The 13,364-nt window shown below is 52.0% G+C and overlaps 1 protein-coding gene across 12 annotated transcripts in view; it reads right to left on the bottom strand.

The window, feature by feature from the left end:
• MTCL1 (microtubule crosslinking factor 1) overlaps positions 1-10,667 on the bottom strand; it is a 128,332-nt gene extending 117,665 nt beyond the window's left edge. For 9 of the 12 annotated variants that reach the window (XR_005362677.1, XR_005362678.1, XM_038543837.1 and 6 more), the window contains exons 1-2: positions 9,606-10,667; positions 332-556 (exon numbers count right to left, since the gene is read on the bottom strand). Coding sequence is in view for 10 of the 12 variants with exons in the window: in XM_038543837.1 (XP_038399765.1) it covers positions 332-556; positions 9,606-10,667 (1,287 nt within the window). In the remaining 2 variants the exon portion in view is untranslated. The remainder of the gene's footprint in view (positions 1-331; positions 557-9,605) is intronic. The other 3 variants (XM_038543844.1, XM_038543845.1, XM_038543846.1) reach the window with 2 other exon arrangements.
• Between the last annotated feature and the right edge of the window lie 2,697 nt (positions 10,668-13,364).

The following is a 13,364-nucleotide window of genomic DNA, read 5'->3' as shown; positions in this document are numbered from 1 at the left end:
TGGCAAATATCAATTCTTTTTTTTTTTAATTGTAGGTCCTTTACTATGATTTCTTTTCCTTAGGTTTTAAGATTCCAGTTCAAATGACAGGTTTAAATCTTGGGCTGTCAAAGCCATATGACTATATCTATCCTATAAACCATAAGGTGAATGAAGACTGTGCATGCTGAAATCTGTTGAGAGAGAGAGAGAGAACTGCTACCAGAATGAAAGAACTGTGTTTAAGTGGGTCCGAAGGGCTGCCAGTCTCAGACCTGCAATCCTGCCCTCTCTTCCCTCCACCCAGAAGCCCCTTCTGGGAATGAAGGCCCCATCAGCCCCACTCACCCACCTTTAAATCCTGCTCTAGACTCCGGATGAGCTCACCATCCACCTGACCAGTCTCAGCCACTTTCAGGCTCTTCTGCTCAGCTTTCCTGAGGCGGTACTGCAGGATTCGGCAGTTTTTATGAGCACGGTCCAGCTCTCGCCGAAGCTCCTGCAGCTGGTAAACATCTTCCTCTAAGTAACTGTCTCTCATCTCTTCCATTTCAGCACGGAGTTCATCCAATTCATCCTAGACAAGCCAGACAGAGCAGGTTTATAAGCCATGTCCACCAGGAAAAGGATGGCATCTCCTATCCACCCCTCCTCTGCAATACTAAACATTAACTACCTGTGCACTTACCCATTGGCTTATGGCCACACCTGTGAGACAGGACACAGGGACCTCTGGAAATGGTCACATGAGATAGTATCATCAGATGTCTGTTCAAATCTCATGGATTCAGAAACTAAAAATCAGGATGGATTATTCATTGCAGACTGCCAGCATTTATTCCATTCCCAATATTTTCTTACATAATCTGAATCATAAATGAAATCAACTCTGCAGACAACTAAACCTTTAGATTCAAACCAACATGACCTGAACCTTATCTCTAGGCCACAATCTAGGTACTTAGAGGAGCTGGACAGAGCCTCACCTTCAAAGGCTATAAATTTTAGTGGGATCACAACTGAACTGCCCTGGAATTATAACATACCTACAAATGTCCCTAAAACTCTGCTCCACCACGCAAGTCTCATCACTGACTATGTGACTCACAATTCCAAAGATATAACTTTTTCTTTATGTCAAATATACACTGGGTTTGGTTTTTTTCCACTCACTTGGCCTTTATTTCCCATCTCCGCTTTGCTCTGGCCCAGTATGAAGACACTGTGGGTGCAGAAGAAACCCAGGACTTGTTCCTTGCCCTGCTCCTTTGCTCCCATTCCACAGCCACTCCAGCGCTGTCACCCAACAGCAGCATACCTGCAGGGCACTTGCTCCCCAGTGGCTGCAGACCCCAGCTAGCGCCTGCCTTCAACCCTCCCAAGGGAGCAGTTCACACACAGGCGAGTCATGTGGGGCTCCCTGCTTCCCTTTAGCCAATTCCCCACCCAGAGTTATTCCTGACTATGTTACTCAAACCTTACCCTTCAAACCTTCCCATCACACTGAGAAAATTCTTCAAAGCATTCCCCAGGGTCTCTGAGCTGCCCCTTCCTTCCCTGCCACACTGCTGGTCTTGCAGGGTCTGGACTGTTAGGGCCCTCCCACCTGTTCTACCCTCTCCTTAAAATGTTCCTCCCCAGTTATTACAGAGCTCATTGTCACATCATCTGGAAGGTACACACACAGTACCTTCCTGACCACCCATCCCCCAACCCACCCCCACCCCGCCACACCCCGTCTCTAATCCTTCTTGCCTTGCTCTGTGTTCTTCCTGCCTTGCATCCCCAGCTACTAGTTGCTTGTGCCTCTTCCTATTCCTGTCTGGGTGCCCATGCTGAAATGTAAGCTCTGTGAGGGCAGACCCCTTGAGTGGCTGCTCCTCCCCGTTCCCAGCACCCCAAGTGGGGTGAGCTAAACAGCAGGCCCTCAACACATGAACATCAGGTAGGACCTACAAAGACCAACTCGTAAAGATGGCCAAAATTGAACGCAAATGCACCTTTGTTTTGTTCCAGTCTTATAACCTAATTACAAAAAATTGTTCCCAAACCCACAGATGTAGCTGCAATGTGCAAGACAGAAATTCCATTGAAGTATCACAGAAGATTTTAACGAGGAATAATTTGGAAGGTGGGAGATTAAGAAAAGCATTCTAGGAATTTTTTTATTAGTCTGATAATTGAAGATTTAAATGCCTCCAGACTCGGATACACTCAGTAATTCCTATTTGTTTTGTTGAATTAACTTTGAGGGTCAAGAAGAAAACTCTCCATGATGTGGACACCCTCAGTTGTCAGCTAGTGTCCTGCTGTTGTTTGTTACTACTCTCTCCACTCTCATTAATCCTGCATTTGTTCCTAAAAGCAGGGATTTACTTAGAATAAAGAATGAGAGCTTCCCAACATCAAAGCCTCAGGTAGATAAGAAATTGACCAGAAGGGAATCTCCTGAGGAACAGTTTATCCTGGAAAAGTTTAAGTATACCAAATAAATTGGGAATGGAAAAACACAACTTGGCACAAACGGGGTCAAGACCGTTACCTAGCCAACCTCAACCATATGCAATGGTCTGTTGGAAAGAGCCCAGGTGTGTTGCATCTCATTCCCCCAAACCCCAGCCTGTAGGCTTCTCCCCAACCTGTCCACATTACCCTAACCAAGACAATGGCCTACTCACTGACCATGATTCCAAATGGAGCCTGTCTGAACAGACTGCCGAGAGGAATGGATGTTAAAGAAGAAAGCGGTAAATCAATAAAATTACTAAGATGGTTTTTCTCAGCTTCTCGGTGCTCTTACAAAATTCTATAGCAGCAATCATAACCTCATTAAAAATCTAAGATGTTCTAGTGTGTATTAAAAAAAAAGGAAATTTTAACATTGAAAAGTGTCGTGAAGTATAAGCAACTTTTGTTTCGTTTCTGTTTTCCTTCACAGAGATCTCTTCCTACACATCATGTCCCTAGGAGGACAGCTCCCTGGGCCTGGGAATTCATGGACCAAGCCTGGAAGCCAGTCAGGTGAACATACGTAAACAGGATGGACAGGCTGGGCTCCTCAGGGAACGGGAAGACACAGCTCTTTCAGGAAAGTCTTTGCCAATGTCCAGCAAAGAGTAAATTGGCAGGCTGATCCCTACACTGAGGTCGTGATGCTGCTGTCTGGAGCCACGCTGCTGTGTGGAGCCACGCTCCTGACCCAACCCATGCTGGAGGAGACCAACTAACTACAGACTGCAAGCTTTAACACAGGCCTTGTGGATGTCAATCTTCTGGTGAAGATTAGGTAATTAGTCCTGAATCTTCAAAATTAAGGTCAAGTTTCCCTTGGGTTCTACCCATTGTATGTGATGGGCTGACTTTCAGAGAGAGCCTATTCTCTATGCTTGTGTCAGAGTACAGTTAAAAGGTAATTGTTTTATTGCATAACTGATAAATAGTTCAATACAAGCAATGATCATGATGTGTATATGTATACATATAAATATACAGTAACTGTGGCCATTCTGTTCATGGAAGGAATCGTCTGTGATTGCTTTTCCTTCTAGAAAGCATATCTATAAAAGCCAAAGCCATTAATGCCTGGAATTACCTGTTACTCAAACAAAGTTTTTAAAGTGCAAAACAGCCATAAGAAAACATAAGATGCAACTTTCAGGTATAAAGCTGTTCTCTAGCTTTCAGATTTTGTACCAGGAGGACCCTCATCGACCTGAATATCAAATGCTGGATGTGTTCAATATATGTGTAAACAATCACTGCAGGCTAAGAAAAAAGAGTATATAAGGGCTAGGTGAACCTGCACCCCCTAAATCATTCAGTAGGCCAGATGTAAACAGCTAACATTTTTGGCCTAAATAATCACCAACATTAGTTGCACTGAAAGGAAAAGTTGGGAGAGACCATAATTACATGTATTGGAATCATGGCTTTTATAACTGATATTTTATCTAAATCTGTAGAACAGAAGACATCTTTTTCATTCAACACTTTACCTTCATTACTCACCCTATTCTCACCCTGCCAGGAACATATTATCCATTTCATGGACAAGGAGAGCAAATCCACGCTGGTTAACATGTCCAAAGCCTCATAGCTAATAAACAGAAGCTAGACTGCAAAACCACATGCTCTTTTCAGTGAATACTATAAATTATTTGCAACAACCAGGAAAAATGAAACAATAGTAAGCCTTAAATCATGATTTTAAAAGCCCACCATAGGTGTGACAATAATGAAGCAAGTTAACACTTTTAGATCTCGATAACATTTCCTGAGGGCCCATAATCTCAATTCTAAACATTTAAATGCCTTTTCAGACACTAATCTGGTACAGAGATGAGACCAAGGCCAGTGTTCCAACTCTTTTCGTAGAGCCTTGAAAAAAAAAAGCAGTTTTCAGGTTCAGTGAAAAGAAGTTACAAGAAAAGCAAATTATAAACCACGTAAACTGGCAGCAGACATTTGAAAAGCAAAAACTGTGATTATTCGGATTAGGGTCACGAAGGATAGTGATTTTCAAGCTACCATTACTTTAATTTTCTGACAGCACACTCTAATTTAGAACACGTTGTATTAAAGAACCTTAAAAATGTCTGGCATTTAAATGTTTAAGAAAAGCAAATCAAGCAGAACATATGTTTCTAGCAAATATAATTTAGATGTAGTAAGTAAAAGTAGAAAATTGCTGGGGCTTTTTTTTTTTATACACAGAAACTAAGAAAAAACTTGCCCTTAATCAACAGTTTTATAAAGAATTAACATCAGGTTTGCTGTGTACTTCACTGTTCGATCATTACCTCATTGAAAAGCTAATTTAGTTTTAATTAAATCTATTTTTCAAATTTCATATATAAAATGAAATCTTGAGGTAGTGTGAAGCTCCCCAACTACTCCCCTTTGCCTGCAGATATCAGATCGAGCCTTATTATATACACCAAATTACAGAAATAATGAGGTACCATGTGTGCACTACAGTAAACCAAGATTAAAATAGAGCATTTCAATGAAAACAGTTTTACCCACACACAAAAAAATAAAAACTAAGTCCACAGTATCTTAATTTAAGGGATGCAAACTCTTGATCGTACTGATAGTTTTATTCAAATCAATCTCCTTTAAGCAATTTGAGATCAATAACTAGTTCCACATTAATATCTTAATAACCCTTCTTTAAATAGACCCCAATTTGGACAGGGGAGCAGTCATCTGACTATGCCTGCAATAATTCCATCTTCTGGGAGTTGCAGACAGAAACGATCGTCTGTCATAATATACAAATAATCCACCTCATTTCCCTCTGGACAATGAAAATGTTCTCTGCACAGTCCCAGCTGTAGCTAAGAAGGCATGGGGACCGCTACCATTGTTTACCAAGTGACAGTTCACCCAGCAGCTGATGGGCTCTGTTTGCCCTGGTCTACATTATCTTGCCACCTAAGATGATTAGAGCCGCTCTTTCGCAGGCTGAATAAAGAATGGGTGTGGAAAGTGGAATGTCAGGAAAGAATAGGACCACTGTCCACTTTAACCCTTCTAAAAGAAAGGGGGAGGAGGAGCTCAACACTTGAGCTGTTCAGAACTGTTTACTCTGGCTCAGAGTGTCCACTCCAGGCCATGCCGAGCACCTGGAATCCAAAGAGCCAAATTTAACAGAACCATTTCAGAGCTTGAAACTCAAAAGCCTACTCAGTGAGAGACAGGATGGTAAGGTTGGATCAGTGGTGATGCACTGCAACCTATAAAACCTCAAATGACCCTGCCAATAACCTCCCTTGGGAAATCACTCCTCTCTAATGATCGGATGTCGTCTGTCCTAGTACCTAGCAGTGACTTTATTGTTTTAAACAAAAATAATTCTTGGGCAGCCCCGGTGGCTTAGCGGTTTAGCGCCGCCTTCAGCCCAGGGCGTGATCCTGGAGACCCAGGATTGAGTCCCACGTCGGGCTCCCTGCATGGAGTCTGCTTCTCCCTCTGCCTGTGTCTCTGCCTCTCTCTCTCTCTGTCTCTCTCTCTGTCTCTGTCTCTAATAAATAAATAAAATCTTTTTTAAAAAAATAAACAAAAATAATTCTTATGAAATCACTGAGAAAGCAGGGAGAAAAAAAAAAAAAAGCAGCCCTTCGCCACATCAACCCGTGCCCATCCTGTAGGACATTGGTGCTTTGGAGAACACTATTTGGACACATCACCAGTAACTCAAAGAGCATTTTCAAAATAGGCCAATAAACTCAAAGTGATTAAATCCTCCCAAAAAGCCCATGGAAAGAGAACATAATTAATATGTTCATGATGAGCACTAAGACAGTTCTGATTGTCTCAGAGCACTCGAGCAAAACACGGTGGTGGCAGGCAGACAGGAAGGCAGCGAATACACCAGCAACATTTTGTGGATGTTCTCGTCAGTGAGAAACATGCCTGGGTTCCCTGTGAAATAGAAGCAAAGGCCTCCGGACAACTGAACTCAACTGCTCACCTTATCTCTGAAGACTTCCAAACATATGTAAGTTCATCGGGGGTAAAGGGACAAGACTGCTTTTCTGACTGTGCTTTTGTGCAAAAAGCCAGCCACCTGGGGGGTGAATAATGGCGCATTTTTCATCTAGCCTCCTTGGTGGCCTTTGATGAAGGTAGAAGAGGAAGAGGAAGCAGAGTCCAGGATGCCCCATACAGCTCCACACAGCACAGCCCAACGTACGTACTTCTCTCTTGACATCTATTTTAAAAAATACAGCAGGCTGGCTAAAAACCAAGAGAACGCCACTTGAATTTCCTGATCACATAAGACATCCCCCTATGGTTCTGCAGACCTTCTGTATCTGCTTGATCACTCTTTGGTCATCCTAGCTCGGGAAGTATGACAGTTTTGTACAGTTAATGGTGACAGAACTGACTTGGGAAAGAATGGGATACCTAACATGGTCACAATCCTCCAGAATATACCAGAGTAAAATTTCTGGGCCGCGCCTCCTCTTGTTAGGTAGCATCTGAATAGAGGGATGCTTCGCCTAATCAGAGAGTTCTGTGCGACGTTCCCTAAGACAGCAGTAGGTCAAGGACGCACTTTTGTCTACCATGAGCAAAAAGTACCAGCGAGCAACAAGGGCAACAGAAAGAGAAGCTCCGATCTCTAAGGTGCTCTAAACACCCCGTGCCAACGCATACCTCCCACCCCTGCCCCTTGAGGCCACTTGTGATCACAGGCCCATTCTGCACAAGTGGGCACACTCACTGACCTTTAGTCTACCAGGACTATTGTGTTTTTTTGCCCAAATTGAACTCCTGGAACTTAAGCTCCTGAATAACCAAACACGTTAACTCACATCTATATTTGCGTGTGGACTTCTGATTTCCTTCAGAAGCTCCCTTCAGAGCTCCTCTATCTACTTCTCTCTCCTGCTGTCAGGAGGGAAGGCCGGGAGATACACTCAGGCAGAGTGAATGGTGGGCCGTGACACTTTCTCTCCAGGAACCAGCAACTGAATGTTTCCCACAAATTAAACCTTGTCAGTGGGATTTATATGCCCATCTGTACACAGGCTAGTAGAGAGGTGTTCATTATGGCCCTTTCACCTAAAATGAAAAGAGGTCCCCTAGGAGAGCTCAACAGTGGGAACATTTCAAGCTCATAACAACACTAAAGCAAGCCAGCTACAGTGAGAAAATCAGCCTTGCTGGGAACAGGGATGCAGCCTGGTGCAGGGAAAAAGGCAAAGGTTCTGGAGCAGGAAAAAGAGAAGCTGCACCTCCTACTAGCTATATGGCCTTGGGTTAGTCAGTTAAATGTTCTGGGTTTCCAGCATCCTTGTCTGCGAAATTGGGGTTCTGATAAATATGACAAGTACACCCTATGTTGCTGTGAAGACTCACTGAAATATCAAATATACCAGCCCAGACTCCAGGATCAGACACCCAGCTCATTCCCTGAGAATCTACCAAGGTGAAGGATAAAGCAAATAAACAGTCACCCGGGAATGAACTCTGAAATGACCGTCGAGCTGCCTACCTTAGGATCAAAGATGCAACGAGAAACAGCTTTTCTCTTACAGAACCCTCAATTTCCTGTTGCTTAGCAGGTCACGATTTGGATAAACATCATTTAATCAGAAACACTGTGGGTCAGGGATCATGCTAAGAGCTGCAGTTATATAACCCAACAAGAGGATCTTTCTTGCCCTTAGGGAGTTTACATTTGTTGAAAATTTATTACAAAAGTGCTGGCTTCAAGATGGAGTCACATACTACTTCACTGCCCTTTCTCTTCAGCACCTCTGAAAATCACTCTGGTGTCTATTACACAAGAGTGGGTGACACAGGCAAATGTAATACTTGAAACATCTTACTCCAAACTCCTACTATGTTCTCACCTCTCCTCTGCCTCACTGCTACCTCTTTGCAGGCAAAACAGCTACTGGGCTGTCAGTTGGGGAGAACAGCTCCTGATTCAAGATTTCGGTTTAGAAAACTCAGCAGCGAGCCTATTCTAATGTCAGCTTGAACGGCACACTTAACCACCTTAAAAGCCCATGCCCTTGGTCCCGCTGGCCAAAAACTGGGCCTCATTTGGGTAGGTCCAACATTTGCTTAGAAAAAGTACGAATCAGATAACCCAGATAGAGGAGCGCCATCCACTGGTTTAGGAGGAGATCCATATTAGAGTCTTAACAGAAGCATGAAAAGATTTGTACCGCTGCAGTTATTTACTAACTTGAAGACTATAATAAAGTAATTGCCCCCAAACCAATCCCCCTTATTTTGTCTCGAGTCACTTCAAATTGTCGAGACCCCAACACTAAGTCCTCTGTTCTGCAGGCAGGCCCAAGCTGCCCTCCTCCTGGGAGGAGTAAATGGAAGTAGGATTGAGTGCCCCAAAGCTAACAAGACCAAGAGGCCCTTAATAGCAAGACCTCATGAAAAAGACTCAGACAAAGGCAGCAGAGGTTGCAATTCCCTCGAAAGTGCTGGCGTGCAGGGGCAATCAAGTGGCCTCTTCTGACACGAAAAACGGGCTTTTATGGTCGCCCACAAAGGACTGGCGACTGGCTGGACAACCAGCCAACCCCTTGCCCCTCAACCCGGGACACACACTCATGGGAGCCCTGAACTTAAGTTTTATCGCCAAAAACAGGGAGCTCCCCCTCCCCCGCCCCAGCTAGAGAAGCAGAGGGGGCCTCACTTCTTTAACCGCAGGAAAAGCATCTGGCACATCCGCCGCCTCGCCAGAGCAGGCTGCGAACTGCACACACCTGCACTAGGCCCGGACCAGAGCTCCTCGGCTAGGGGCGGCCCGACCCCAGAGGCGAGGGGGTGGGGGTGTCAGCTGTGACCCTCTCCCCCAGCACGTCTACAGGGGCAAAGGCGTCAGCAGGCAGCAGCAAGACTCCAGAAACAAGAGAAGCCAAGTGGGGGGAGAACCTGGCCAGACCCACAGGTCTCGCTGCTCCTTCCAGAAGTTTTAGCTCTAAGTTCCCGAAGCCCATGTGCGCGGGGGCGGGAGAGTGAAGGGCAGACGGGGGAGAGCGTGCGCGTCGCGCCGGGGCCGGGCAGGCCGGGCTCGCGGGTCCCCGCCGGCGCCCAGGCCTCGGGGGTCGCCTCCGGACACCCGCGGCGGGGCCGCTGCCGCTCACCTTGAGATAGTCGTTCTCGGAGCGCAGCTCCTCCATCTCCCGCAGCAGCTCCTCCTCCACCGCCGCCGGCACCAGCCGCGTCTGCTCGCCCGGGCCGGGATCCTTGGGGGTCCCGGGGCCCGTTGGCTCGAGCGGCGCGCGCCCCCCGGCATCCTCGGCCACAGCCGATCCCGGGGCCCCCGCGGGGCCCGCGGCCGGGCTGCTGCGACCCCCGAGGCAGGCGCCGGGGGCGGGGGGCGCGGCGAGGAGCGCGGGGGGCTCGGGCGGCGCCGCGGGGTTCGTCGTGGGGGCTCCCCGCGGCGGTTCCCGGTCGCTGGAGCCGGTGCCGGACTCGGCGTCGCTACTGGCGGCGGGGGGCAGGCGCTGCTCGTCGGACAGGGGCTCGGAGGGGCAGTCGGAGAGGTCGGAGCTGCTGTCGGTGTGGCTGATGCGCGACCCGGGAGCCGGGGGGCCGGCCGAGGAGGTCACGGCGAGGATCACGGCGGGGATCGCGGCGGCGGGGCCCGGGGGCCCGGGGGCCCGGGCGGGGGGCGCGCCGGGGCCGCGTCGGGCTCTGCGGCCCTTGGCGGCGGCGGGCGGCGGCTCGGTCCCGGGGGGCGGCGGCGGCGGCGGCGGCGGCCTCCCCGCCCGGGGCAGCGGCTCCGCGGGCGCCGTGCGCGCCGCCCTCCTGAGGCCCGGGGCGGCCTTGGCGCCGCCCGCTGCCCTGGCCCCGGCGCCCGGCGGCGGCTTGTCCTTCGCGCCCGGGGCGCCGCCGCTGCGCCGAGAGAGGCGGCCGGGCGCGGCCGGGGTGCCCGGCGAGGGCGGTGCTTTGCCCGCGAGGCTGGGCGCGCGCGGGGCGGCGGGCGCCGGGGCTCGACCCGAGGAGGGGGCGGCCGGGGCCGGGCCGGGCGCGGGGGTGCGGCCGTGCAGGTCCTTGAGGAAGGGTCTGGCGGGCGAGGGCGCGCGGTGCAGCCGCCGACGCTCGGCCAGCGGGTGGAGGTGGTGGTGGCGGTGGTGCTGCCCCGGCGGCAGCGGCTTCGCGTCCGGGGCGCCCCCGCCCGCGAGGCCGTTCAGCGTCTCCATGGCCGGGTCCCGGGCCGCGGGCGGCAGCTGTGCGGGCAGATGCTCGGGGCGGCGGCGGCGGCGGCGTCGGCGGCGGCGTGCAGCCTCCCCGCGCGCCCCGCTCATCACCGGCCCCCGGCCCCGCCCGGTCTGCGCCCCGCGCTCCCGCGCCGCCGCCGTGCCCCGCGCACCCCCGGCGCCCCGGATCCCCGCGGGGCTGGCCGCCGCCGCCGCCGCCGCCGCCGCCGCCCGGCTCTCCCCTCGCTGAGGTCACCGCCGCTCGCCTTCACCCGGTCAGCGGCGCGGCTCCCCGCCGCTCGCATCCCCAGACACCGGCACCGGCCGCCGGCGGCGCGCTCCCCGCCCACGGCCGCCCAGCTCCCCGCCCGCGCGGAGAGGAACTGCACGCGCGCTCCCCGCCTCCCGCGCCCGCTCCCGCTCCCGCCTCCCGCGCCCCGCGCCCCGCCTCCCGCCTCCCGCCTCCCGCCTCCCGCCGCCGGCGCCGCGGTGGGGCGGGGCCTGCGCTCCCGGGCCTTGGCGCGGGCGCCCTCGCGGCCTCCGAGGCTCCGGGGCCGGCGCGCAGGGCCGCGGAGGGGAGGCCGCCGCCGGGGTGCAGCGGGCGGGCGAGACGGGAGCGGCCCCCCGGGTGCGCGCGGGAGGTGCCACCGCCCCCCGCGGGCCGCCGCCTTCCCGCCGCCGTGTCCGCAGGCCCAGCGCTCCGTGAGGGGTCGGCTGGTGCCCGAGGCGGCGGCCACGTCAGGACGGGCAGCCCCGCGGCCTCCGGAGCTCGGGGAAGGAGGCGCCGCTGCGGAAACGGGGGCGGCAGCTCGCCGGGCTCGGGGTCCGCGAGGGGACTCGCGTCCGTGGCTGCGGCGGGGAGCATTGTGTCCTGTAGCCCTCGTGACGCGCCCCACTTGGAGTCGCCGTCTTCTCTTCTCGAAGGATGAGGACGCGGCCGGGGCGGTGAGGCGGGGGCTGCAGCCCGGCCGGGGCGGGGTCGGCTGCACCCCGAGCCCGAGGCGCGCCCAGCCCTGCGTGCCGTCCCCTCGCGGAGCCCCGCGTGCGAGTCCCGGAGCGGCCCCCGAGGGCCCAGCGCGGGCCCCCGACCCTTCCAAGCCTCGGTCCCGTTGCCTGCGTAATTTAAACATACTGCGGGCCACCCGAGCGTTGGGAGGATTAACTGGGCAGATGTGAGAAACGCCGTGCACGCTGCGAAGCACTGTTCGGGTATCCTCGAGTGCAGGCTTCGGGTGTTGGGGAATACGCAGAGGAGTAAGGCCCAGCCGTGCTCCACGCTTGGCCTTGCCAGGAGGCAAAGGGACGGGCAGGAATTACGAGCTGCTAGGGTTGAAAGGAGAGAAAATGAGTGGGAAATACCAGAGAGGGAGACAGAACAGGAGAGACTCCTAACTCTGGGAAACGAGCAAGGGGTGGTGGAAGGGGAGGAGGGCAGGGGTGGGGGTGACTGGGTGACGGGCACTGAGGGGGGCACTTGACGGGATGAGCACTGGGTGTTATGCTATGTGTTGGGAAGTTGAACTCCAATAAAAAAAAAAAAAAGAAATTAAAGTGCCTGGAATTTAAATTGTAACTTGAGGAACTGTAAAATGTTATTCAGGAGGTAATGTATTTAGAGAAGCATTAATGAACTAATAAATAACATAAGTTATAAAGTACACGAAACATTAAATTTACCATCTTAACCATTAAAAAAAAAAAAAAAAACGAGTTGCTAGGGTGGGCATCTGCCCCCGCCTGGGAAGATTGTTTTCCCCCAAGTACAGGGTGTAGCTGGGTGCCCGGGATTTACGGAGCAAGGGCTGTAGGTGAGAGATCCCTGGAGGGGGTGTGCAACCAAATATCCTGGGGCTATTATCCTAAAGCCTGGGGGAGCCTTTGGAGGATTGTGAGGCTGGCTGATCTGATTTGCCTAGAAAGATCCCAGGGGCAGATGCGGTGAAAGAGAGACCCATGGGGAGGGGGGGGGGTGCAGTCAGTGGTGGCAACAGGTACAGACCAGGGGGCGGTGGCAGTAGGAGTTGAGAAAAGAAGACAGACTTGTAAAGCTACAAGGAAAAAAAGGCTCCTAAGTCTAAGATCTTAACCACAAATTACCCTACCTAGCCACCTCCTTCAAAAAATACAGGATGAAGTGATTTTTTAAGAACCACTGTCAATCAGGAGAGTCGTGCTCCCAGAGACATCCTGTCTGCTTCTCCTTAGATGCTGGCCGCCGTACTGGGCCATGCTCTGTGGCTGGGCTTGGAGGGCTCTGGAACCCCGTTCCTCTCTGCGGCCCTTCGCCTTTTCTGTAATTTATCTGGCAATTCCACCAAATGTGTGACAGCACACGCAGAATAGTCTGTCCTGCACTGCCTTTGACACAACAGCTAATAAGACCACAGCCATATGTCATGGAGTGTTGGAAGAAAACAGACACTGGTAAGCACCAGCACTGCAGAAGGGGTGGGGTGCCCAGCAGGCAGGGGGGGTGGGGGTGGGGTACAGGGGGCAACAGCCAGCTCTCCCCTAGAGGGCGCTCCAACTCTACCCCCTCAGGTGATGGTCAGAAAGCGGCATCAGGGGTAGCTCAGAGGCCAGGACCTTCACACGGAACCTCCTCTAGTGACCCAGAAGTCTCCAGAACCCTGCATTTCTGAAGAATTATGTCCAGGACTCCTAGCACAAGGGGGCCAGCTCCTGACACCATATATAATC

Source organism: Canis lupus, chromosome 7 (genome assembly GCF_011100685.1).
Source record: "Canis lupus familiaris isolate Mischka breed German Shepherd chromosome 7, alternate assembly UU_Cfam_GSD_1.0, whole genome shotgun sequence".
Lineage (NCBI taxonomy): Eukaryota > Metazoa > Chordata > Mammalia > Carnivora > Canidae > Canis > Canis lupus.
This window is presented reverse-complemented; position numbering and strand designations above follow the sequence as displayed.